This window comes from Acartia tonsa, chromosome 14 (assembly GCF_053477335.1).
Source record: "Acartia tonsa isolate MP-2025a chromosome 14, ASM5347733v1, whole genome shotgun sequence".
NCBI classification, from domain to species: domain Eukaryota; kingdom Metazoa; phylum Arthropoda; class Copepoda; order Calanoida; family Acartiidae; genus Acartia; species Acartia tonsa.
The window spans coordinates 9,355,992-9,383,676 of NC_137273.1; the positions used below are offsets into that span (position 1 = coordinate 9,355,992).

At 33.2% G+C, this 27,685-nt stretch overlaps 1 protein-coding gene across 1 annotated transcript; it reads left to right on the forward strand.

The window, feature by feature from the left end:
• The first annotated feature begins 4,561 nt into the window (after nt 1-4,561).
• On the forward strand, nt 4,562-26,717 carry prage (RNA exonuclease prage). Its single transcript, XM_080147627.1, has 22 exons — nt 4,562-5,065; nt 7,585-7,791; nt 8,499-8,628; nt 9,089-9,171; nt 9,520-9,568; nt 15,357-15,432; nt 15,834-15,939; nt 16,542-16,629; nt 17,024-17,128; nt 17,504-17,557; nt 17,918-18,089; nt 18,413-18,472; nt 18,848-18,936; nt 19,481-19,569; nt 20,158-20,261; nt 20,711-20,836; nt 21,257-21,320; nt 21,811-21,856; nt 22,340-22,447; nt 23,280-23,366; nt 24,083-24,231; nt 24,602-26,717. Exons 1-22 carry the CDS (start codon nt 5,060-5,062, stop codon nt 24,734-24,736), a joined length of 2,133 nt encoding a protein of 710 aa, XP_080003753.1. The 5' UTR covers nt 4,562-5,059; the 3' UTR covers nt 24,737-26,717.
• Nucleotides 26,718-27,685: the final 968 nt, after the last annotated feature.

The following is a 27,685-nucleotide window of genomic DNA, read 5'->3' on the forward strand; positions in this document are numbered from 1 at the left end:
TATAAATAAATATTAAATACATACACAACTTAATGCTTTAGAAAATACGATTTTGAATATTTAAAGAAATGATAGTCTACCTTTTTAATATGAGGCTTTCAAAACTAGTGGTTTTAATTTCGGTTTCTCCCAGTTAGTTTCTAACTGCACTAGACAAACAACTTGCCTACACAATTGATATATAAAAACTTGGATATTGCACCAGATTTTCAAGTACTCTGATAAAGTGATACTTTTAGCGGACTTTTATTAAGATTCCACACATCCATCCCCTTTACAACATCCTCTTTTCTACTGGATAAACGAACTGACCAATAAATAAGGTCCACATTAGCAATCTAATTTGACTACACACACACAGACGGTGAAAAGGTTTTTAGTAGAACAGTACAGACAAAGATTTAGACATATCTAGGTGAACAACATATATTTTTTTAGGCAAAGCTACTCTATAACACACTTTGTCATTCACTCCGTAACGCTATGAGGGAAATGGGATTTTCTATTTTGCAATTAGAGATAGACAACTGAAGATTCCTATGCATGATATGCGTATCTAAGTTATACAATGTTTTGTCCGTCTGTCTGTGGGTCATGCTTAAAAAAATGTAACATTTTTAAAAGTTTTAAATTTTCTTGGAGTCTTTACATTTTCTCTCTCATTTTTAAATATAATTAGAACTTAACATCAGTAACTCACTTGTACATTCCTTGATTTTTGTTTTGTGATTCGCTACTTATGGATGTTAAGAGTCTTTTTTTTAAAACAGGGTGTCGGAGCCGTATAATTTTGATGCGGCTCCGGCTCCTACCTTAAAATTAATATATAATTTTTTTTCATTATTGAATTTGATAAAATAAAATAAATAATAAAAAATATTTTGCTTTTATTTGATTAAAGCTATATAAAAGTAGAAGGATGAGTGTCTATTTGTTAATTAACAATAGTTTTTCAGTTTATTATATGGAAATAGACCGTTGCCAAATTATAATATTACTTTAAAAACTCATGTTTAGCTAATCCGGAGCCGGAGCCGTTTTTAACGAAAAATACGGCTCCGGATCTGGCTCCGGCTCCACCAAAAATGTTGCTGCTCCGGCTCCGAAACACTGTTTTAAAATATTTATTTCTGCTTTATTCTAACATATAAACATACAGAACAAACAAACAATTTTTTCATTCAATTTTGGAAGAGAAAATAACAAAGGCTTGGTCATAACTAATTTGATTTATTGTTATTTTTTTTAAAATTTATTATTCTATAAAAAAAATTTGTTTGTTTGAATTTGGTAAACACTTTGAATTTTCAATCTCTTAAATTAATAGCTCAGCAAGAATAACTTAAAAACTGTCTTTGTGTATTGAGATTAGTTTTAGGCTATTTTCCTGACTTTTCCGCCCTTCTCTAGAGGAAAGTTGGAAAGCAACTAGTCTTATATATACTCCAACATTATTAATATTATTCTAATACAATTTTCTAACAGTTATTGAAGTTTAATTATTGGAATATACTTTACACATCTTTAAATCTACGTTGTAACTAAGTCTTTAGTAGCATAGCTACCATTTATGTAGGTGACCAATCCTGTCTGTTTTTCTAATGTATATATATTTAAATCCTACTCAATAGCATGAGTATTTCGTCCATTCTCTTTTGATATATTCCCTTTTTATTTAAATTATTGTAGCTAGCTATTATTAAAAATTAAAATCCTTGTTTTATACCTAACCAAAGAAATTTTTAGAATTTTTAGCAATAAAAACTTTTCAAAATTTTAATTGTGAATGTAAACAAGGATAAGAACATCCATAAGTAAACAAAATAATGTATAGATTGGATTGGCCGGAGGAATTTTCACCAATATACTTTATAATTATATCTTTAGAAGAAGCTAAAAAACACGCTTTTGCTTTAGTCGTGCGGACGGGCGGACAAAGTGGAACATAGAGCAACTTGACTATTAAAATTACATAGATGATACATAGACAGGGAGTGTCGTTTCGTGATTATTTATGTTTACATTTCTCACAGATAAAATGATATATAAAAATTAAGATCTCTTCTGTTGTATTCTGTAAATGTACCTAATTTCTAAAAGTGTTTGTGTGTTGTCTTAAGAAACTTTATTAGACTCTGTATAGTAGAGACTGTATTATTACGCAATATATGATGGTATGAAATTTTAAAAAGACTGTTTTTTATATGAAATAAATACATTACTAATTGAACAATCTTAATGATATCTTTATCCCATAAATTCGCAAATTTCTCTTAACCCCAACCTTCCCTAGTCCTACCCTACACACTCATACCCCCCCCCCCCCTCTAGACAAATAAGACTCGCCTTTTTCATTCATTTTGCCATTTCAGGGACGGTATTAGTTATCAAGCATTTTGTATTGTTTGTGTATTTTCTGTGTTATAACGATAAATTAAAATGTCTTGAATCACAACAACGTAAAAAATTACTGTTATCCACTGTTTTGATAAACAACATACCTAGGTAGTAAAATGAGTAAAGGGGGGGGGGGGGGTTAATGCAACCATCTCGTAATCAATGTATAAATGGCACTTAGAATTCGAATTTCGATCTAAAATTCTGCATGAGTAATCCTTGGTAGGTCTATTTTCCCTAAATCGAACAAAAAGTTCAAAAATAACGGCTAACAGCTGGCGGCTCAGCAGTTTAGCCATTTTTTTTAGCTATTTTCAATGCAAATCATCTCGAAACCTATCTCCACATAATACTATTTTCTGCTCTAAAATGCTTTCAAACGGTTCTAGCCGGTAGTTGCTGGTACTAGAAATCTGAAAATGTTATTTTTGTATCATTTCACATGATTTAAAGCAAAAATATGTTTCAAAAAGTTGATTCCTACGTAATTTATGACAGATTTGCCCTAAACATAGCCAATAAACGGCTAAACGGCTGAGCCGTTAGCCGTTACTTTTTCAACTTTTTTGTTCGATTTAGGGAAAATAGACCTACCAAGGATTACTCATGCAGAATGTTAGATCGAAATTCGAATTCTAAGTGCCATTTATACATTGATTACGAGATGGTTGCATTAAACCCCCCCCCCCCCCTTAGTTTTAATGTTTGTTGGCATATTTTACAAGAACATCATTGTCCTAAAAGTATCATTTTTCATAAAGTGATTCAACAAGTAAAAAGGTAGGTACTAACAAAATGATGGTTAAGCTGCTGTTTTGGCGAAAATAAGACACATTTTTAAGTTGAAATCAAAGCATGCTTTTCTGAAAACTACGTGGTAACCATTGTAATTTGTGCATTAAAATTGAATATATTATTCTCTCTCCCCGATCATTTTAAATTCTTTATTCGCTTCCAAGTACTTAGTTGACTTGGATTATGTAATTAGGATACAATCTAGACTAGTAGACAACCTAGTCACTTAGTTTCATTCTTTTAAAAATAAAGTGTATTTAATGTCTATCATATGGCTAACTTTGTCTAAAAGCCAACCTTGCTTATTAATGAGATTCTTTTTAAGTGCAAAGGCATTTTCATTACTTTTTCAATTAATTTCACGCTCTTAACATTGTAACAGAAGATAAGTTTTAATTTCTAATATCCCTAGTAAGCTATGAACCTTTTTTAAATCAACCAATAAGAGAACGCGTTACAATTTACGTTATTGGTACGGATTAACTTATAAGAATATTCCAAATTAAGTTTTTTTAAGTTTTGCCTAAAAGTTTAAATTGAACAGCAAACTAAAAACCAGTGTAAACTTGTAAATAAACAAATAAGTATTAATACAGCCTTGACATGCAAAACAATTCGTACTTTTCTATCTGTAAGTAGGCCCTTTTAATAATTTAAAATCAATAAAAAAAATTACCCAGAAAAATTTATGTCTAACCGTTTAGGAGTTTTTAATAGAAATACATACAGACAGTATCGTGGCACACAAAATATTTAGGATAATTAAACTATATATCTGCCCTCTTTACTGTTCATTTCACTATTCTTATCCCTGATTAAGTCACTAGGCAATTCTTATGTAATCTTTTCCTTTAAAAGTATTTTTAACAGATTTCTGTTTTTTTTTCAGACAAAAGTTAAAATAAAACCACAAAAATAATAAAAAAAAATGAAGCAACGTAAGAAACATTTAGAGTGAGAAACGAAAATAAAAAATGTGAAATACATGACGCCGATTAAAGAAAAAAGAAAAACATTAAAATAGAAAAAAATTGTGATTCCAAAATATACCCTCCCCCCAAAAAAGTAACGGCCCATTCCGCCCCTCCCCCTAAATTTTGGCCCCAATTATTTATCCTTCCTTCCCCCTTCCTCCGGTGGAGTTTCAAGCCAACCCAAGTTTGTTCCCCTCCTAGCATGCTTGAAAATGATTCCAGAAATCCTATTCTCCACCTCCCTGCTGAGTGTTACCGCGCTGCTCATCCTGGCCGTCGTTGTCAAGTTAACCTCAGCAAGGAGGAACATGTCCGCCGCTGCCGCTACTGCCATGGCGACGACGGATGGCATTAATTCGGATGGCGGACAAACGGCGGTGGCGACAGCGGTTGGGGCAACGGTGATCGGCGGCGGGAATTTGTCTGAGAGTGGTGTGGGAGGAGAGGGTGGCGGTAGAAATACATCCATCTTGACTCAAGGAATCTTAACAAAAAAATGTTTACAAATAAATAAAACCTTAACTAACAAGAATCTCGACTTTCTACATCAAGAAGAAAGCCATTTAAAAATACTTTTTTGAAACAAAATGTAAACTCTTAAGGACCAAAGTTCCCTCCATCAACGTGCTCATCAAGAATAAAAGCCCCTTTCCTCCCATCCTTCTTATTATTAAAACAAATTTCCTCATAAAATATAACTTAAACTAACCTAAGATAACAATTATCAGCATAACTCCTCCCTACCCCCTTAATTTAAATTAAAGTAATACAAGCTTAATATTGGTTTTATAGGTACCTACCTAACTAATAATTATTTTTGTGAAGTTATTGTTTATTCAGACACCAGCTCAAATGAGATCGATTTAGAACAGAACAACATTGATTTGCCCATTATGGAGGTAACAATTTTATTTATTTCAAGTCCGATTAAAGGTTATCTGTAAAGATAGAGGGTAGGTTACATTCCAGATCTTTATCTTTTTTTTTGGTTGAGTTTCTTTGTGGCACATCCTTCCCCCCCCCCCCCCCCCCCCTAATATTTATTGTCTTAGTTCCGAGTAAATTATATAAACAAAAAGGTGAACAAAACTTCAATATCTCGATAAAAGTAACAATGACAAATTGTTTTGGTTATTAAAAAAAATCTTATACTTACCTTGTGTCTTTATTTTTTGCGTTTGGCTGTACTTAAAGTTTTAAAGAGGATATTATTAAACAAGGAAAAAAAGAATATGTAGTACAGACAATTTACTTACTGTCTATTATACTGTGTGTATGTGTGTGTGTGTAGCCATTGTTTCTTAGTGTTTGGACCAGGGTTTCGGATCCGCATTGATTGTATGCGGATCCGGATCCTCAAAATTTGGTCAGTGCGGATTAGACCGACTCAAAATTACCACTTTTTTGGAAATTTAATGGGCGCGCTATTTTAACCCATTACTTTTATGATATAATGACTATTGATACCAATAAAAGTGTTCTAGTAGCTTTTTTTCAGCAATATGTCAAACTCAAGATTTTTCGAAAATACGAGAAAAACTGCTTTTTCTAGGATACCCTTCTGTTATGACTTCTATTGCTGGTATAAAGCATTGAAACAAATTTTAAATGGTTCTGTATGATTTATAATTAAAATATTATATGAATTATTGAAAAATAAAGAAAGATTTATCAGGGCTCGGCAGCCGTGCGTCTGCTGCGTTTAAACCTCAGTGAAATTGTCATATAATAACTTAAAATTTAGCAAGATGTCTAAACATTTTCCTAAATAGACAATCCATTTTTCCAGATCTTTATTTTTTCCACACAAGTATGTTAAAATTTGAGGCTTAAGTGCCGCTAAGGCAAGACTGCCAAGCCCTGAAATATATATTGAAAATAATTATTTAGTAAGAGCAGCTCAATTTGTTACTTAAAATATGTATAAAACTTGTACTTTATCTATCTAGGCCACACAAATTCTTTATTGCTTGCCCTCAGAATAGAGGTTCTAGAGATCTTATTTGTACTGAAAAAGAGGTTTGTGATGGATTAAAAGGCAAGAGATGTGCTTCAGCTGCCGTGATGTTTGGCACATCGCTGGCTTCACCAATAATATGATAAGTGCTACTGCTATTAGAGACAAGATAGAGAAAATCCAACAAAAATATTGCAAAGTTCAAAGGTTAAATAAGTTAAACTTCAAAAACATGAAATCACATTTGATGCTTTGACTGAAAACTATATTGATGAAACAGCAAAGCTTCTTGATATAGCTCAAGGTAACATTGAAAAACAAATACGAGGCAACAGTTGTAGGACAGTAGAAGCAAAGGATGAAAACATTGAATTTTTGATTGACCAAAGGAGTGCGAGAAAAATGTACATTTCTGAGCTCTTGGTGATGGTGATGTTTCTGATGACGTCAAACAGCAAATGTTAAAAAAAAACTGTTGACATTTGAAATTCCAGCTAACTTTTGCAAAGGTAAACCTAAGATGCCAGAGGTTGGACCATCAACAGAGCTGGTGGATTTGGTGTCAAGTGAGAGCTGGCTGTTGCTCCAGGTAGCCGAGGTCAATCAGGTATATGTTCAAATCTGGCCTGCTGACCTGACAGTGAGGTAATTCCTCTCATTTGTGGATTTCATAAAAGGTTTAACATGTGTAAATGACTGCAGCGAAAGAAACATAAGGTTGATTAAGGATTTTGCTAGTTGTTTCAAGTCAAGAGGATATGAAACAAAACCTAATGTTAGTTGCAAGGAACAACCACAAGAAAATAACCCATCTTATGACCAAAGAGGAGCTCAAAAATGCCTCTATATTATAAATGCATTATGTGTTTAGTATAATGAATACATTTATTTTTCAACAATTTTAGCATTTGTTACTGTTTTTAGAAATTCGCCGATTTTTTGCTAAAATGGTAAAAAATTCAAAAAAGTCGATTTTGACATATTGCTGAAAAAATAGTCTGAGAACACTTTTAAAGGTATCAATAGTCTTATATTTATGAATAGAATGGGTTAGAATAGCGCGCCAAAAAATTTTGCATCTTGAGTCGGCCTAGTGCGGATCCGGATCCTAGGGTAAGGCGGGGGAAGTTTCGGTAAGGGGCAAACAAAATTTTAACATAGAAGGAATAGTCCGATCATTATGAATTTTTTTGTGGATAATCCCTATAACCTATACTAATTATGATTATTTATGTTCGACTGGCAGTTTGGCCGTTTTTCATCGATTTTTTTTAGGTCAATTTTGCGGTCAATTTCGGCAAACTTCTAAAAGTCATAAGATAACGTCCTTTTAGGACCTGATAGTCCTTTCCATAAGCTTTCTACCGGTCTTGGTTTCATTTGAAAATATTAATATTTACCCCATTTTTTTTTTCAAAAAAAACCCGAAAAAATACCGTCTATTATACTAATTGTGTTTAGTCTGACGATATTGCCATGGCATTACAAGCTGAAGATGTTGAGGTGGATGAAATCCATGACCAGAGCAACCTGGATGTGTCCGGTGGTGGTGGGAGTGGTGGTCGCTGCCTTGACGAGCTGGGTATCGTGGACGACACCAACCATCAAATGCTGGGTGGGAGAGAACATCTTGGCCTCGCGCAGGAGCAGATTGATGAAGGAATTGAGGTAATTACAGGGGGTTTCAGGGGAAATAGGCAGGGAGGGAGGGGACATTAGACTGTTTATTTCACTAGTCCCCAAAGTTTTGTTATAAAGTTTTTTAATCGTTGGCTTAACAACTTTGGGGACTTTGGTGAATTTTAATTGGTCCGTTCATTAAATTGAGAGTCCAAACTTTTCAACCATTTATTTTCATCCACAGAACGGGTAATTTTATGTATCATCATTTGGACGTAAATTAATTTATCGGTCATTGTCTTATTCCTTTAGATCCCTAGGAAATAGGACTGTAAGATACATTGGTACCCAAGGTTTTTTTTACCTCGTATAATATTTGCTGACTAAAAACTAAGGATACTTTTCTTGAGTTTTATTGGTTGACACATAACTTTAAACTAGTAGTATAGTATCCAAACTTTTCATGATATATTTTCAATCTCCATAACTAAGGGGATGTTTTTGTATACAAGTTTACAATCCATTGCCTTATTCCTAAAGATCTCTGAGTAATTTAAACAGGGGTGGATGATGTTCAGAATTTGCAAAAAATCACCTTTAATTTTCATCAATTCTTTTTAGTTATTTTAAAAACTTTTTTCTGTCTTTTGATTTTTTCAGCGAAGTTTGAAGGTGATAGGATAATTCTAACATTCCCTATTTAACTAGCTGATCTTTTCATTACAAGTTAGATTTGATAATATAAAATATTTTAGGACCCTGATGTTGAGTTAGGGTCTGATGTGACTCTGTCAGCCTGTACGGACGGACCTCGTCTGCGCAGCTTCAGCAAGGAACAACATACGCATGATGGCGTTCAACTGATGACTGTTTGTCCAGACACAGGCACACACATTTAACGTTTAGATGACTGAAATATGATGATTAATTAATAAATAGGACCAATACAAACTGTATTGCCACATTATTGATTAGAAAGTATATATTTTGATAGGAAATCGTTGTTATTAATTTCTTAGGATGAAGGTATACTTTTGGAAATTATCTCAAATCGACCATCTATACCAAGTAATAAATCGGATCATGGAAAGAAAACGAAGTAGCGGGTTTCTCAGTAGCTTTTGATAGGTTACTTTAGTTTAGGTTAGGTTAGGGTAAGTTAGATAATTGTTAATGATTGTCCAGCAGGGTTATGATTTGGCCTCGCAGGGTTAGAGCCCCCCACAGGGGCTAAAAATAGGAGAAACGCTATTGTGAAAATACGACGAAATCCTGGCATTAGTATGGCAGGTGTCCCAAATTAATATACTTAATTCTAATGTTAAATGTGTAACCGCGTGATCAGGATTTGTTGGAGAGAAAGGATATGAGGTTGAAACATCCGGTGAACCTCTTGCCGACTCTTCGGATCAGTGTAGCACTAGCAAGGTACAATTGCCTTTCATTATTGGTCTATAATTGATTCTTTCCCTCAAACTATGATGTTTTTTTTCGATTTTCTTTCATTCTCATTGAGAAAATGGTGGAAAATTGAACCTTTTCCTCGGACTATGTATTTGAAGGAAAATAAAAAACACAAATGTAATATCCAAACTTAAACTCAATAATTTCAGCACCATTTTATAAAGTGAAGTCACCTTCTTTCTCCGAAATTTCTATGTATTGCCAAGTTTATATCTGTTTGGAGCTCATGTTCAAGAAACCTTCTATCTCCTGTTTCAATACCTATTACCCCAATTCGTAATAGGTATTTAAATCTAATTTTCTTTATTTTAGTCTGGAACTCCGTTGTCTAGCACTCCCGGCTCCCCCCTCCAAACATCAGGTAATGATTAGCATGTACAATTTACACATCGACGAACATCTTTATTTGTAGAGAAGATGCACCGCTAAAAACTCGTGATATTTTTAGTGCACTAGTTGACTACTGTACTATAGGATTCGCCTCCAGTCCTTGCATTATGCCTCCCTTTCCTAAAAAAATGCCTAAAACCAAGTCAAGGCTTTCCTGAAAAGCTAGACATTCAATTAAGCTGCTTTGTTTCAAATCCAAATATACATAGCTAATAGAAATAGGTAGTTTTAAATTTTTGTAATGTTCGACTTATTTTGATTTAATGAAACGTGAAAATATAGGTAAAAATTATTTGCTTTAGTCATTATTTACGACGCAAGATAAGATTCAAACACTATTTTATCTTTAAAATTAAAATCTAGTACTACATTATTTACTTTAGAATTTAGAATTTAAATTGTAAAATTAGGTTTCGTTTAGGGAGGGAGCTGTCATTGAACTTTAAATATATTCTCTAATTCGTTTTCTGAAATTTTTTAGTATATCTAATTCTCGATTGGTTGGTTTAAACTAGAAGTGTCCTAACTTATCAACCATTAATTTATCGTTTATTGTCTTGTCCTAAAATCCCTGTGTTTCGTATCTTCATAGCTGGGGTTACAATTGAAAATCCATGAAAATCAATAGGAAAAATCTTTTAAACACTAAAATAACATAATCTTATACTGTAAAAAAAAACATGAAAATTCATTTGTCAAAATAATAAAATTCTATTGCCTTTCTCGCCTTGTGTTATAACTACTTGGATTTAAAGATACTTAAGTTATGTGAAATATTTAATTCAGAAGAAAATAATAATACCTAACATTGATATTACATAACAATTTAAAAGAAGATAATATTAAATTGTAATATTTTGCTATGAAATTAAACTAGTACCTAAATTAATTTTATGTCTTGAACTTGACCAATCATTAGATGATTTTTAGATTAAACTAAGTTTTCAATTGAAATTTTTTTCTTAAAAAAAGTCTCCTTCGAGGATATTCTTCCTATTAAGTAGGTTTTCAATGTAGTAAAGTATATAAATTTGTCTGTCCATTATGATCTTGCTAACCAATGAACCGAATAGATTCTCCTTTTTTATTTATCTTCACACAGCTCCTTAGGTGGTTTTAGGCTATGTTTTAGTTATCCCTATAGTAGCAGTACTTCTATTTCAAATTACGATTTTAATCACATTTTTTTTATCTCTTTATCCAGACTATGTTGAAATTTTGGACAGTACGAATTGTAAAATGTTCACGCAATTAATTCAAGTTGTTCAGACAATGTAAAATATAACAAAAATATTATTAGCTGTATTTATTACCAAGGGGGGGGGGGGGGGGTAATGCAACCATCTCGTAATCAGTGAGCAAATGGCACTTAGAATTCGAATTTCCATCTGAAATTTGGCATGAGTAATCCTTGGTAGGTCTATTTTCCCTAAATCGAACAAAAAGTTGGAAAAGTAACGGCTGGCGGCACAGCCGTTTTGCCATTTTTTGGATATCAATATTGCAAATTAGTCACGAAACCTATGTCCACATAATACTCTTTTTCACTCCAAAACGCTATCAAACGGTTATAGACGGTAGCTGTTGGTACTAGAAGTTTTAATAATTGGTTATTGCTATCATTTAACATAAATTAAACCAAAAATATGTTTTAAAAAGTTGATTCCTACGTAATTGATGATGAATTTACCCTGAAAAAAAGCAAAAAACGGCTAAACGACTGAGCCGCCAGCCGTTACTTTTCCAACTTATTGTTCGATTTAGGAAAAATAGACCTACTAAGGATTACAAAAGTTCAGATCGAAATTCGAATTCTAAGTGCCATTTGCTCACTGATTACGAGATGGTTGCATTAACCCCCCCCCCTTACTCTGATAATTTATTTTGTCTTTATTATGTCTGTGTCAATCTTTGATGGTCATGTCATAAACCCGCCTTACCGACAAATTGAACATTCCATTCCTCTCTCCCCCTTTTGCTATTTCCTGTGTCGAAACCTTTTTTTGCTGTATTTCAAGATACATCATTAAATATCTTTTGTTTCAAATTTTGTCAAATATTACTCTTTCTGTTTTTAATAGTGCAGCTACTCTATATAACTAGCGGCTACGCCCCTAGAGGCCCTAGTGCCTTTAAATGTTTTTTTTATTTTAAATATCTAATTTGAGAAATAACTTGTCTATGTTATCAATTGTTAAATTCATGCGTCTACGCAGCGAGACTACGCTAGCGACACTATGCGGCGGAAAAATTTAAATTTTTTTTCGATTTTATTGTGATTTCTCTTGGGAGGGTGGTGGTACCCTCCCCCAAAATAGTTAAAAACCTTCCCGGGACATATGACAATCTACCCTGTTAAGGAGAACCCAATCGGTTCAGCGGTTAGCGAGATCCTTCGGTACAGACACACAGATACACAGTTACTTTAGTATAAGGATATCTTCACAAAATGCATATTTTACTGGTACCCAAAGTTTTAAACCACTTTCTAACCAGTTTTATTTGTTGGCTCAAAAATTCGTGGCATCTACCTACTACCTTTATTGATTTGTAATGGGTTAATTGCAAACTAGTGTGTCCAAACATTTCAACCAATATTTTTTTTTACTGAAGGGATAATTAATCATTTTTTTTGAGGTTGTGCATCAATTTATCATCCATTGTCTTAACCTATGGCTTTCACTCATCCCTACACATAAGAACATCATAATCTACTTCGCTACTCATGGACAATATTACCTTGGTTGTTTCACAATATTGTACTTTAACATGAATATTTAAAATAGAGAAATTTTACTGATGCAAATAAAACAGAATGTTACGCCTTTATGAGCAGGGACAGAGAAAGTAATCTAAATAAGGGGGGGGGGGGGGGCGTTACTTTTTCCAATTTTTTGTTCGATTTAGGTAAAATAGACCTACCAAGGATTACTCATGAAAAATTTCAGATCTAAATTCGAATTCTAAGTGCCATTTAATCATTGATTACGAGATGGTTGCATTAACCCCCCCCCCCCCCTTGGTAACCATACAGCTAATAACAAAATAACAAAATCCCAGGAAGGAAGAGGGGACATTAGGCTGTTTATTACACTGGTTCCCAAAGTCTTATATGTTTTCTTATTCTTTGGCTCAACAACTTATGGGACTATTATTGAATTTTAAATGTTTGGTTTTTAAGTTGTGAGTTCAAACGTTTCAACCACTTTTTGTAATCTAATTGAAGGGGTAATTTTGTTTATCTTAATAGGGGATGTACATCAATTTATCGGCTATTGTCTCATCCCTTTAGATCCCCGCAAAATCCATAAAAGTAGTGCAAATATCCGAAATCATGGACTTTAGCAATTATGTAGAGAATATTAGCTTCTAACAAGGACAGTTCCGCCCATAATTAGATGAGCTATATCAATTAGATTCTTAACATGATAATAATGGATATGAAATATGTGGACATTGTTAGAAATTCTTACATACCATAGGAACGTATTGATCAATATCTGAGGACTATATCCACGTATTCTATATCCATTATGATAATGAAAAAGCATAATACGCTTAAAAATTATGCTCGGCTTAACCCAATTAGTTTAATCGTACTTTTTAAGAGTGAAATCTTTAAGTACAATAAAATTCAAAATGACATTACTAGACCAAATAGATTAAAATCGCTCGACTTGCATGCCTGTGGTACGGTTTAATACAGGGAGGGAGGGGACACTGGGCTGTTTATTACACCAGTCCCCAAAGTTTTATAATAAAGTTTTCCAATTCATTGGATTAACAACTTTATGGACTACAGGGAATTTTGATTGGTTGTTTCATTTAGTTGAGTGTCCAAACGTTGCAACAAATATTTGTAATTTACAGAAGGAGTAATTTTGTGTTTCATTATTGGGGATGTACAACATCGATTTATCGGCCATTGTCTTATCCCTGGGTTTAATAGCAAATGCAAAATAAATAGGTTGCCAATTAAAAAAGTATTTTTTTCTGCTACATTTAACACGTCTAGATACCAAAATCAGGGGTAAATATTACTTATTCTAGTAATTTAAATGGTATCCAAAATTCCTAATATAGAAGTAACATGATATGTGTCTGCCTGTCTGTCTTTAAGTATTTTGTTAACCCTCTCCTTTATAATGTAGCTTCTCATGAGTCCCGGGAAGCTTTTTTTTTGGGGGGGGGGGGCCTTCCAAGGTGATGCTTCTAAGAGCGTGTAGTGCAAGTAAATAAGTAGTAAGGGGTATTTTTCTAAACTACTAGACTTATAAATGGATATATAATTTTCAGAAGAGCTTCGAAGTGTTCTTGGTCAGGTTTTAGAATTATTTACTGGGAGTAGGTTACCCCCCACCCCTTAAAAAAAATACTTAAAAAACCATGGCAAGTCTTTAGAGGTATAGTAAACTATTTACCCCTGTGTGTCTGTCTGAAATTAATTATAAAATTAAAATTATCATTTTGAAATAACGTGAAAGATGGCAATTTAGATAATTAATGTTATCATTTTGATAGCTTCTCTAAAATATCTGAAAATAGAAATTACGCGAAGATGACGCAAAAAAATTTAAAAATGAAATTTTTTTTTATAATAATAGCTAATAAAACAATTTTCAAGCATAACTTTTATCCTACTAAAAATTTCCAGTATGGCTTCAGTACCGATTAAGATCCCCTGGATTGGAACCAGTTCTCAACAATACTGAAAAATCATGTATAGCATCGTATTATAGACAATTTTCGCGAATTTTATAATAAAAATCATAAAATTAATACCTACCAGTTTTGTTAGCCTTGGGCTTAGAGAAGCTATCTATAATACTAATCGAAAATTACTTTTATCCTTATCCATTTATATAAAGTCAGGGAGTAAGGGAGGGGACAATGGATCGAATATTCAATCTTTAGGAGTCTCAGACTTTGGGGACTGGCTTAAAGGGAATGTGCAAGAATTTAGCAGTTTCTGACTAAGTTTGGGGACTTGCGCAAGAAATGCCGTTACTCGCTATGTTAGTTTTAAAAATATATAGTTTTGCAGACAGAGAGTAGTTCAAATATAAATACACGGCCCCCTCCCATACTATATTTCACTCCCTTCATCCCCACCTCCTTTTTAAAAGTAGACGACGAGAAAGGGAAATGGAGAAGGGAGGTGGGGGAAATAAACAGGATAAAAAGGGGCAGGAAGGCGTGCGGTTCATATACTTGCCCATCATATGGTAATGCAACCATCTCGAAATCAGTGAGCAAATGGTACTTAGAATTCGAATTTCGATCTGAACTTTTGTACGAGTAATCCTTGGTAGGTCTATTTTCCCTAAACCGAACAAAAAGTTGGAAAAGTAACGGCTGGCGGCTCAGCCGTTTTTTGCCTATTTTCAGGGTAAATCCATCATCAATTACGTAGGAATCAACTTTTTAAAACATATTTTTGGGTTAATTCATGTTAAATGATAGCAATAACCATTTTCAAAACTTCTAGTACCAACAGCTACCGTCTAGAACCGTTTGATAACGTTTTGGAATATTATTGCAATCTAGATATCCAAAAAATGGCAAAACGGCTGAGCCGCCAGCCGTTAGCCGTTTTTTCCCCAACTTTTTTTGTTTGAGTTGAGAATTGCCATGTAGTAAAACAAAAATACCAGAGAACATAGAATGTATTTCATTTAGCAGACTCGAAAAATACGTAGATATTATATTATGAAACAATACTTAAACTAGACTCTAAATTAAATACTGATTCTTTCTAGGTTTAAGTCGCCGCCAGAAAAAGAACCGCAAGAAAGGCAGGAAAAAGCAGAAACAGGCCCAAACTCCTTTATCAAGGTTGGTAAATTTCTTTTTTTAGTAGTGCACTTTTCCAAAAAATTCTGCTTTGGTAAATGTTTATCCGACTGCTCTGTAATTATATACCTAATTTGTTAAGGTATACACATATAAGATGATGATTTTTCATTTTTTTAGCATTTTAATGAATGAAATTAAAGTAACCTAGTTAGGCCACTTATTCTGTGTATTTTTACTAAATAATAATAAAAAATCCGCGTAAATTTGAGATTTTTCATAATTGAACTTTTGAAATGAAAAAAAGCGAAATACTTTTATATAGACATAGGTATGTTTTGTAGCCTTAAATATTTAAACCCCCCTCCGCACGCCTCTTCGTACATATTCATAATGTTTGGGCTTTTAAGGTTTCGTGAAGTTTATTGATATTTTATTTGTAGAACAAGTTCTGAAGAGTTGAAGAATGAAAGTGACGAGAATATTGTCCCCACCGTCAACAAGATTGGCCCATGCAAACAATACGTCAAGCTTAGTCAACCCGACCAGGTAGGCGGCGAGTGTTTATTTAACTTTGTCTGTCCGTCTCTCAGTCTTTTCAGTCCGGAGCGCCATGAGGTATTCAAATTTCGGCTGCAATTTAAAATAGATTGCTTATTTTGTAAAGATATCCAGTATTCAACTTAATCTATAATACAAAGTAGAACGATGCCTGTATGTTTGTTTGTCTGTCTGTTTGTTTGTTTGTTTGTAGCGAAGGATCTCGCTGCCGCTGAACCGATCGGATTCTCCTTTACAGGGTAGCTTCTCATAGGTCCCGTGAAGGTTTATAACTATTTTTTCTTGGGGGGTGGGACATCTCCAAACCCCCCCCCCAAAAAAATAAAAAAATAAACTCCCCCCAATTTTTTAAAAAATAAAATAATATTAAAATAGTGGGGTCGAATACCCCTTCCCGAAAAAAAAATTCACCCCCCCCCCCCCTCAAAGAAAATTTTTTTTTATAAATTTTTTCTTTGAAATCTAAAATACGAAAAATTGGTTTGATCAAACCTATTGGGGCAAAGCCCCTAGAGGCTTGGGGCGAAGCCGCTAGTAATTCTATATTAAAGAGCAAGTTATATTCACTGGTTTCATGATTTTTTTTTCAGGAAATTTACAAGATGTTGATTGGATATATCTTGAGCTATAACCAGATGAGACAGCTGGGGTTCCCCATGCAGAGCTCTCTCTATCCAGGTAAAGATTAATATCTGGTACCCAAAGTCCTCTAACTACTTTGAGTGCTTTTGTTAAATTTTGATTAGATTGATCCTAAATTATAGTGTCCAAACAATGTCACGATAAAAAGATAAACCGACAGCCAAGGATATTAATAGATAGATAGACATGCAGAAAAAAAACATGTCACTTTTTCCCTTGCAAAGCTCATTCTTATCCGAAAAATTATGCATTTTTTAATGCAATATGATAAATTTTAGATATAAAGTCGGTCAAAAAGCCAAGGGGATAAACCGACAGTTTATTATAATTCTCCTTTACAAAATATCATCATTTATTAAGTTAGGAGTAAGATCAGGGCATAAAAGACAGTTGTAGATTTAGCTTCGCTACTAAAAGATGACGTTTTCAGGCAAGGCATATATCTACCGTGATCCTGACTTGATTGGGTCTGAAGTTACTTCCGTATTGCTGAACGCAACCGCCGAAGAATTTATCCCAAGCTCAAATCTTATAAGTAAGTATACATGTATAATATATTGTTGTGCTGACTATAATATAGTGTTCTTATGCATAGCGATGAATACAGCCATTGTAACCCCTCTTTGGTAGGCTAGGTCCTTAGTTATAGTTTTGGTTAGTAAGCTTCAGCAGTCACGGGTAAAAAATCAAGACCAAGCTTTTGATTTTATGACTGTCGGTAGTAGAACTTTAATTATCAATTTCACGCGCCAGTTAGCAGCTATGAGTTAAAAGGGTGTAAGCAATACTTAGTGCATCTTTAAAAACTATTTTGAAACATGAAGGAAACTAAGAATTAGAGCAGTTGCTTTGAGGTGTTACAATGTTTAACCAAAAATTGACCAAATTTATTATGTTGTATTTTTTTTAGATGGAAAGAAACCTTTAACTGCTGTTAACTCATCCCCGTCAATTATTCATTCAGGTATTATTTCATTGATTTATAACATTTTTAAAGGCGAAGCTTTTATACAATTAAAATAGGTTTGTCCGTACGTTCGTTTGTCATAGATAGCTAATTTAGGAACGTTTGAATCGTTATTTGATTAATTAAAACTTTTTGTGATGATTCCTCTAACAGTTAGGTACAATTTAAAAAGTTCTACAGTTGTTACGTTAAATTATGCTATTTATGGGCAAAATGGTCCTTGATTATTTTAATGGATTTCAATAATCTAAGGCTTTTGTTTCCGATTATAGTGATGTTCGAACATAAAACATTAATAAGCCGTTTGACCTATCTAAGTTTAAAAGTTTTGATTAACCAAATTGCAACTAATTTTAGGTGATAAACCCATCGCCCCCCTGGTTGGTGAACCCTCCCTGACCCGTAGCAGCACCTCTTTCTCCCTGGACTCTCCCTGCTTCACCCCCCGGATGTTTACCCACCCCACTGCGACAGCACCCCTTGCTCCCGCGCTGCCTACGCCCCAGCTGGAAGACAGCTCAAATTCTACAGGAATAATAAATCACTTGTTAAAACCAGATGTTTCTGTTAAGGGGGGGGGGGGGAATCAACTTGGAGATTCCGTAAAGCTAATAATTTTTAAAAGTAACAGGATGTCTTTCTTTGTGTCTGTCTGCTGTATGTAGCTTCAGATCTCGCTAACTGCTGGACCGATATTGTTCTTTTTTTTAGAATGATTTTTTTTATAGTTCCAGGAAAGGGTTATAGCTATTTTAGGCCTCAGCCGCTAGTAAATTAGAAAGTATTGGTTTATTGTTACTGCATTATTAGAATAACTTTCTTAAACTAAAGTGATTACATTTATCTGGTTATAGGAGATGCTTCCATGTTGTCTGTGTACACCCGTAGTGATCCCAACTTATATCAGACTAGGTAACTACTTTTTTTATGCAATTTGAAACATAGGCAGATAGTTTTTTAAAGAAGGCATAAGTTTTCCATCAAATAAGTCTCGTTTTTCAATAACAGCCTATATGCTATATTTATATAGAGATTCTACCGATAAATCTTATACAATCTTAATGATGAAAAATAAAATTAACCTATCTGAAGCTTGAAATTATTTGATTGAAGTTTGGTCATTGCTGGCTTAAACCAACCTGTCAATATTGAATAAAAGAACCCATAGATTATAAGCCACTAAATTAGAGAACTTGAATAAAAACAATGGGTAGGTACCAGGATAATTTACAGTCCAAATTGCCATCCCTCCGATGGTATGAAGACTACAACCTTAATTTATTTTAGACAATCAGTTACAATGTCAACCAGCTCAAGTAGTATAACAGAGACGCAGACACTAACAACCAGCCAAGCCCTCAGTATTAACACTATTTCAGGAAAAACAACAATCAATATTTAAAGAAAATTAGCGAGTAAGGGCACTTTAGAAGGGGGGGGGGGGTTAATTCGAATCTTCCATTTTAAAATTATTTTTTTTTTAATTTAAAGAGTCATTTTATCTACGAATGATTTCTCTTGGAATGTTTGAGGTAATTTCTCCCAGAATAGTTTTAAACCTTTCCTAGGATATATAATAAGTTTAAGCAAAATCATGATTTCTCATTAGTTTTTCTGCTAGGTAGTTTTTATTTCTTTGAAATGTACAGAACGAATCTGGAAAGGCCAAGTCCTTAAATAGAAACAGTGTTATTTAACGCTTTAGAAAATTGTTATCTAGTCAGGCCTTTTTAACGCGTTTTTTTATTTGGACTATTCCAGATTATTAGGCCCAGTATTTGTTGAAATTTGTCCGAAACCCCATATTTTAGATTCTTAATATTTTCATAAGAAAAAAGAATGATTTCTTGTCATTTCATGGGTTTCAGGGACCTTTTAAAACAAAGGTCTCCAACAAAAAAATGATTGTTGTGTGTGTTACAGTAAAGAGAAATGACTTGATGGAACGTAAATGTGTCCGGTGTAGCAAGTCTTTCTTTATGCTTCAATCTGGACAGTATTATTCCCAGGTAAATTTACAACCCTTTCTTTCCCCCCACACACCGAAAATTATCAGCTATCATAGAACATTTTCACACTTTCATATCAAACTACCAGATTACCTATGTGAAATGTTCAATGAAATAGCTAAAACTCACTAGAACAACAGTGTCATCAACAGATCAGGTAGACAGGATCAACGCCATTTTACTCACTCTAAAATACACATGAGATCTTTAGTTAGACATAATTAAAACCCCAGAAATACTCACTCTGTAACGGGGATAGAATAATAAACCAAATGTAATAAATGATAAAGATGTTAGCAACATAATATATTGAGATTAAACATATATAAAATACAGTAAATATTTGATCTTTTAAACATCATAAAACTAGATTAAAGAGTCCTCCTTCATATTGCTTAAGTATGTGTATGGCCACATCACAGAATAGTCTAAACAATAACAAAAATATGTATTTATTCAAATCATCACATCATAGAAATTTTTTAGTTGAGTTAATCTTAATTGAATAAAGTATGAGAAAAAATAAGGATTAGTTACCTAAATATTTGTTAAAGACGTGCTTAAAAAATCTTTGAATTAATATTTTAGGAATCGTGTACTTACCATTGGGGCAAACTACGGACAGATTTGCAACAGTACGGTGACATTTATCAGACCTACCAGTGTTGCGGGGCCCAAGCTCTGGAATTCAGGTATTACATAATTAATAAATTATAGTGTTGCGGGGCCCAAACTTTAGAATATACATATCACTTTTAGTGTTACGGGGCCCAAGCTCTGGAATTAAGTTATTAATTTGGGTGTTGCGGGGCCAAAGCTCTGGAATTCAGGTACTGCTCTAAGTGTTGCGGGGCCCAAACTCTTGAATTTAGGTATTACAAGGCCCAAGCTCTATAATTTAGTTATTACTACTTAATAGTGCAAGCTCTGTAATTTAATATTATTATTACTTTAAGTGTTGCTGGGCCCACTATTATTTTTATATATACCTCTTAAATTGTGCCCCTCTTGCTTCTAATAGGTTGATAAAATGATAATACATTTGATGAAAAAAAACTTACCTAGGATTACAGACAAAAAATCGACGTTATTCTGAAAATTTTGGTACCCCAAAAAATTAAAATCAATATGTTTTGTTTAGTGGAAAAGGATGTACAACAGCTCGTCTGCATGTATGGTCAGGATTTCCGCTTACAGCTGGGATCCATGGTCCTCTTGAGGGTTTCATCAAAACCAGAGCTATGAAGGGAGCAACTAAGGAAGTTAGGTAAGACTTTAATTTGTCCGTTTAAGCTGACGTTTGGTTCTTTAGCCTCCTCAGTCATTAACCGGGTAGCTGTTCCCCACACTCTACAAGAATCGTCCAATTTATTTAAAACTTCGACTTCTCTGTAATAAAAGCGTATCGTAACACTGTAGGTAATCATCACCAGAAAGTTGAACATAGGTTTTTTTAATGTTATGCCCTCGAATCATATTTTAACTTTTTTTTGCAATTTTGACTCCTATGACGATTGAGCACCATATTATAAGCGAACATCTTAGTATACAAGTCTTAAAAAAACAACAACATTCATATTATAATTTTTGTTCCTACTTATAATTAATATTTCGTGTCTTTATTATGATTTTCGGTATCTCACTATGCTTGTTAGTCGCATTTGTTGATCTTTGCTTTTAAATTCAGGTACACTGTGTATGGATTGGACTGTGAGATGTGCTATACCACTATTGGACTTGAACTTACAAAGGTAAGTTGGATAGATACCTAACCTTAATAATATATGGATAACCTGCGGCATTAGCGTTATTAGTAATGTTTTTGCTTGCTGTCACGCAGGAAGGTGTAGGATTGGAGTCTGGACCAAAGGACGTCCAAGCATATTATTTTTTATGAGATTGAGGGTTCTCTAAAGGTTTACTGATTGAGGAAGGGGGGGGTTTGGAGGCGGAAAATTGTACTTATTTAAAAAAAATTAAGGTAGTCCACGGCACCCTTAAGATTGTTCCTTTCTGCACGACGCCGCATTAGATAGAAACGTTAAACGTGATACCTATTACTGCTGTATTAGGCTCGTTATATCAATATGAAAAGTAGGGTGAATGCCTTATCCAAGAAACAGGCGTAACTCATCACCATACAAAAGCAAAATAAGGACTTTCAGACAAAGGTCGTGCAGTCAAAGGGTTTTACAGAAAAACTTTTCAGTTCTGAATGCTTGTAATGTTTATTATGTTTAGGTGACTGTAGTTGGAATAGATGGAAAGCTTGTTTACGAGAGTTTAGGTAAATAATTTTTCAGTATGGCTGAGAACCGGTTATAACCCACGTGTATAGCATCGTATTACAGACAATTTTATCGAAACTTAAAAGGAAAATCATAAAATTAAATTTTTTAGCCTGGGACTTCGGCCACTTGGGGATAACAAAACTGGTTTTTATATTTTAATTTTTTGTTGTTATTATATGCGGGAAGCTGTCTATAATACGATGCGCTAAATAACTATTCTTTCAGTATAAAAACCTTTTTGTAAACTCAAACTAAACCTCACTTATTCTATCTTTAATCCTGGAATTTGCGTAATCTTGGAATTTCTTTTTATAAAGATTTTACACTTTAAAATTCTTCTTACATGCAGCTAGCAACTGAGTATTTGTACGTTGACGTCAAAGGTTTGAAACCATGGGCTTTATATCCTCCTATTAAATATTTTCAACGTCTTACTTTAAGAATGTTATTATTTATAATATAAATATGTATTTGTTCAGTTCAACCGGAAAATGAGATAATCGATTACAACACCCGATTTTCTGGCATAACAGCCAGAGACCTCCAGCAAACTTCGGCTCCAGGTGGCCACCAGGAACCAGGACCAGGTAAAATTAGAAAGACATAGTAAGGAATATATGATCTAAAAATAATTTCTTCCTTGAAAGTTTTAAAAAAATTATTTGTATATTATTTCAAGCTAAATTTATTTATTCTTTATATCAAATATATTTAGGCTTGCGAAAGAACAAAATGATGTAAGGGGGGGGGGAAGTTCTGACACTTTTGCGTAAACGGTGATTATAGGCTTTGTCTTTGGACTGAGAGGATAGGTTATTAGGGATAAAATCATTCTTATATGATGAATTTCCCCCAGATTTAAGATTTTTTGGATAGGCCTCCAGGTTCCGGAGCTCCAGGCCTCCAGGTTGTCTCTCTACAGGTAAAAATGAAAAAAAAAATTTTTTTTTTAAGAGTTAGATGTCAGCTTATGAGACAAAATATGTATGTTTTTTCTTCAAATATGTAAATAACAATAAAAAAGAAGTATAGTTTGTTTTATAAGTTAACTTCTAACTCTTCAAAAAAAATCTTATTTTTAATTTTCACCTGTACAGAGACCACCTGGAGGCCTGGATTTTATCCCTAATAGCCTATCCTCTCAGTCCAAAGACAAAGCCAATAATCACTGTTTACGCAAAAGTGTCAGAACTCCCCCCCCCCCCCCCCCTTAATAATATTTGATATAATATACGTGGATATTATGACAGGGGAAATCTTGTCATCAATTTAGGTTGCTACTTTAGTCCTCATTTAATAGTCAGTTCTTTCCTGCAGTAGGAGGAGGGTGGGAGGTGTATCGTATATTCGTCAAATCGAAGAAACATTCATTATATATCAATTCTCCTATTACATGCTAAAACTAATATTTGATGACAGGGGGAGAGAGGCCTCCATTGAGTAAAACATTGAAGGAAGTACAGCAAGATCTTAATGGATTCATCAGTGCTGATAGTGTTATTATAGGTTAGTTAGATAGATAGATAGATAGACAGACAGACAGACAGACAGACAGACAGACAGATAGACAGTACAGCAAGATCTTAATGGACAGACAGACAGACAGACAGACAGATAGACAGATAGACAGTACAGCAAGATCTTAATGGATTCATCAGTGCTGATAGTGTTATCATAGGTTAGATAGATAGATAGATAGATAGATAGATAGATAGACAGACAGACAGACAGACAGACAGACAGACCAGCACAGCAAGATCTTAATGGATTCATCAGTGCTGATAGTGTTATCATAGGTTAGTTTAATAGATAGATAGATAGATAGATTATTCAGACTATTATTTAAGTCTAGCAAGATATTAATAGTTATCAGTGCTCTGCTCATAGTGTTATCATAGATAGATATAAATATGCAGACTTAAGTCCAGCAAGCTGCTAATAACTTTAACAGTGCAGGCAAGACATACATTAAAACGGATAAAAAAGAAAATGCACAGAAAATAACTAAACTATGTTCAGTGATGCATGGCTTTTAGAAAAAGGTCGTGTCATAAAAGAGTTGATTGTCTAGTTTTGATACCCCTGAGTGAAATAGCATATAGTTCCAGTTCATTACTAAGATGTCTTGTAATCCTAAAATCAACTTGAAATAAATTAAAACTAACTTGAAATATAGATTTGATAGTTTGATATAGATTAATTATCATCCTTATTATTTTTAGGACACGGCTTAGAGAACGATTTGCGCGCGCTAAAACTGATCCACGACAGAGTTATCGACACATCCCTCGTCTTTCCACACTTCTACGGGCTTCCTTATAGAAGATCTTTGCGGTCTCTTGCTAGATCCTACCTCAAAAGGGAAATTCAGGTGTGTATGACTATTTTACAGTACTAAGGAAAAGTAATGGCTATTTGTGGAACAATGGGCAAACAACCCCCTAATCTCAGGAACTTGGGAGTGTCCTGCAGAACGCCCCATCACCTCCTATTTTAATCTTTATATTAGCTCTCGTTCTGTGGTTATCTTTGATATCTTGTTTGTGGTCCATTTTTAGTTGGAGATTAAATACACAATTAGAATTTCGACTCCCTATTATTTATTATTTTCCACTCCTATTTTAAAGTCTTAAAACACACACCTTTACGAAATTCTGCGAAAGATACCGCTCACTGTGTAATGGGTTTTGTTATTTATTAATAAGAAAAGGCGCTAAAAAATATTGATTATTCATTTTCAGGGTAACATGTGGGGGCACGACAGCTACGAGGATGCCCGGGCCAGCATGGAGCTCATGCTATGGAAGGTCAGAAAGGACATCAACAAAACCAACCACGACATCATCATGCACCAGACAGATCACAGACACATCTAAAATCCACCAAACCCCCAAACTACTGATCCCCCGACTATGATGGAATAAATCTGGGAAGCAAATCAGCTGTTTTAAAATTCCACAAATCAAACCAGCTGATTGATAAAAACCTGCGAAACACAAAACCTGCGAGTTGGAACCTTAAAAATTAGGACAATGCCAACAAAATGTGACATTTCTATATTGGAACACTATTGAGAATGCTGTTAACAACTATAATTTTAACAAAATACGCTACAATTTATTTTAATTATGTTGTAAATAGTGGCATTTTTAATGGTGAATTATTTTGAATTTTGTCGTGACCGCCCGCGACAAAGACAATCATTTCAATAAACAATGCTCAGACTCATATATGTACAGACTTTTATTAACTGCCAAAATGACTAACCATATAATATCTTCAGTTTTCCAAGATCTTATATTTATAATTCTGTACAAAATTATTGTATTTTTTTCTTCATAAAACACAAACTATTTAAATCTTTATATATTCTACATATAGCCATAATTATATTTTTCAAATTGATATACAGAGATTTCATAATATATGTTATTGAAATTAAAGATACTATTATTCTAATAATCTCAATATTTTTTAATATCTTTACAAATAATGTACATAAATAAACCTTTATATTACATGTTTTATAATATAAAATAATTTGGGAAATTCTTTTTAAAGTTTATACTAACAATATATAAATGCTCCTTATTTAAAAATTCAAAAGTTCCCAAAATATTTTTAATCATAAAACCAATTTTATTTAATTGTAACGTAACTCTTATCCACACTTTTTTTAAGTATTAAAAAGTTCATAAGCGAAGCTACTCTTCAACAAGGTTACAGGAACATGTATTTGTTAAAAATACCTCTAAAACTTGCTTTCCATCTTAATACATAAAAAAGATTATTGCTGCGCCATTTATAGACATACTTTTTTTTTAGATAATAGGTTATGCAAATGGCAAGATACTTAAATTCTTATTACAACCTAAATTGACTTAACTACATTTCTAACATAAAGACTTTTAATTTGTTTTTAACCCAACCTAATGAAAACTTTACTAATATTACTTAACCGACCATAGACATTAAAATGAGACTCTTATTAATTAACTTTGTTTCTACCTCCTTTAGAAAAGTTGCCTTTTATTAATACTTAACAATAAAGGCAAAAAATAGGCTTATCATGAGTAGTTAATTATTCATAGAATTATTTATGAAATTTTGGTAGATTTTTTCATAAGTTTTCTTTGATTGACTAACTACTATTAATTGTCAGATATTAATGTGGCTCAATACAGGCGTTTATACATTACAGCCATGGATTACAATAAGAATAATAACAAATGGGCAAAATTAGCACTTAGACATATATTTTTATGCTTTTTATGAAATATAAGAAAGCCATGCTGTTCTGTACGAACTCCTTATTAAGAACTTATTGCCTCCTTTTTTTTTAGATAATCCAGTTTTAAAGAAAATCTTATTAGAAAGTGGTTCCTTTAGATGATTTCTTCAAGCTTATTACATTAAGTGATTTTAAAAAGCTATCAGAATCACTCCTTTATATGGAGCCTTTTATCGATGTTTATTTTTGTGTGCAAAATTTGATTTTTTTCACAAAGTATTCATCCAATTAAGATTTTTCTTTTTAAAACAGGTCTCTCTATAATGATATTATTTAGTAATAAAAGGAATATTACTAAATGGTGCCTTTTTAAAAAAAAATTTTTAGGTAAACAAGTCATTTTTTTACCTTAGTTTTCTTTAAGGTGCCGAAAACTAATTATTTTCCAACCTTTCCTTCAAAAACTTTTTTTTTCTTTTCATTTTCCCTCGCAAGGCTTAAGTTTTTGAAGTGTGCGGTAAGAAGCCAAATGTTTCAATGTTTAAGTGCTTAATAATTAAAATTATTATTTTTTATATTTTTTTTTCTCTCAAACAATTCTACTTAATAAATCATTTTTTCAGTAACTTGTGTTTTTGAAGGCGAAGCTTTTCTATAATTAGGGTCGGTCCGTCCGTACGTCCGTAACGGATAGCTTTTTCCGTTAATTTAGGCATGTTAGAATTGTCCTATCGATTTCAAATTTTGCATGGTGATTCCTTTAGTAGTTAGGTACGATTTAGAAAGCGTAGCAACTCTATAATCATTACCAAAATGTCCGTACGTCCATTTTAAACATGTTGATTTTTTTACTTTTTTAACAACAAATTTTTATGTGATCATCTCATCGGATTGATCTGATTTTTTGTATATTGATTCCGGGGACAACAAAGTATAATGTAATAAGCGAAGCAACTCTATAATCAAGCCCTAAAAATGTAAGTATGTCCATTAAAATTATCCTGTATCAAGCAGTTTTACATCAAATTTACTTACAATTTTGCTTTGACTCTTATAAATTTATATTATGAAAATTAAGTTCTAACACTATACAAGTGTTAATGTCCGTTTGTCCTACCGTTTCAGTGCTTCGCTTTTATGGATGTTGTCATCCTTGTTTTAGTAGTGAAGATTATCTACAATTCACTTGGTCTGTTCGTAAAAATAATAAGGATGGCAACATCTATAAAAACGAAAGCGAAGTATAACAAATTAGAATATATATAATGTATCTAGATAATACATCTGACCGCATTTTTTGTCAAACTAAAAAGATATACCTATTTAGCAGAAAAAAACATTGTTTTTTTTGTGCGAAATATTTATAAAATGCAAGAAATAGCGCGATGATTTTTTTTGACGATATCATGTTTTAGCAAGCTAACTTATTTAAAGAAATTCAACTATTTATAAATAACTTATTATGTATTTTGTCAAGGGCTTCACATTATACCAGGGAAGAAATTTTACACGTTATGATTTACCCAAGGAAAGCTTTAGGATAATTTATAGCCGACTCAAAATGCGTATGAGATGAAAAAATTTTGCCCCTGCG

Coding starts and splice junctions, on each gene's coding strand:
- prage (XM_080147627.1), top strand. Junction 8,629..9,088: donor GACTGTTTGTCCAGACACAG/GCACACACATTT, acceptor CCGCGTGATCAG/GATTTGTTGGAGAGAAAGGA. Junction 19,570..20,157: donor CTGGACAGTATTATTCCCAG/GTAAATTTACAA, acceptor TTAATATTTTAG/GAATCGTGTACTTACCATTG.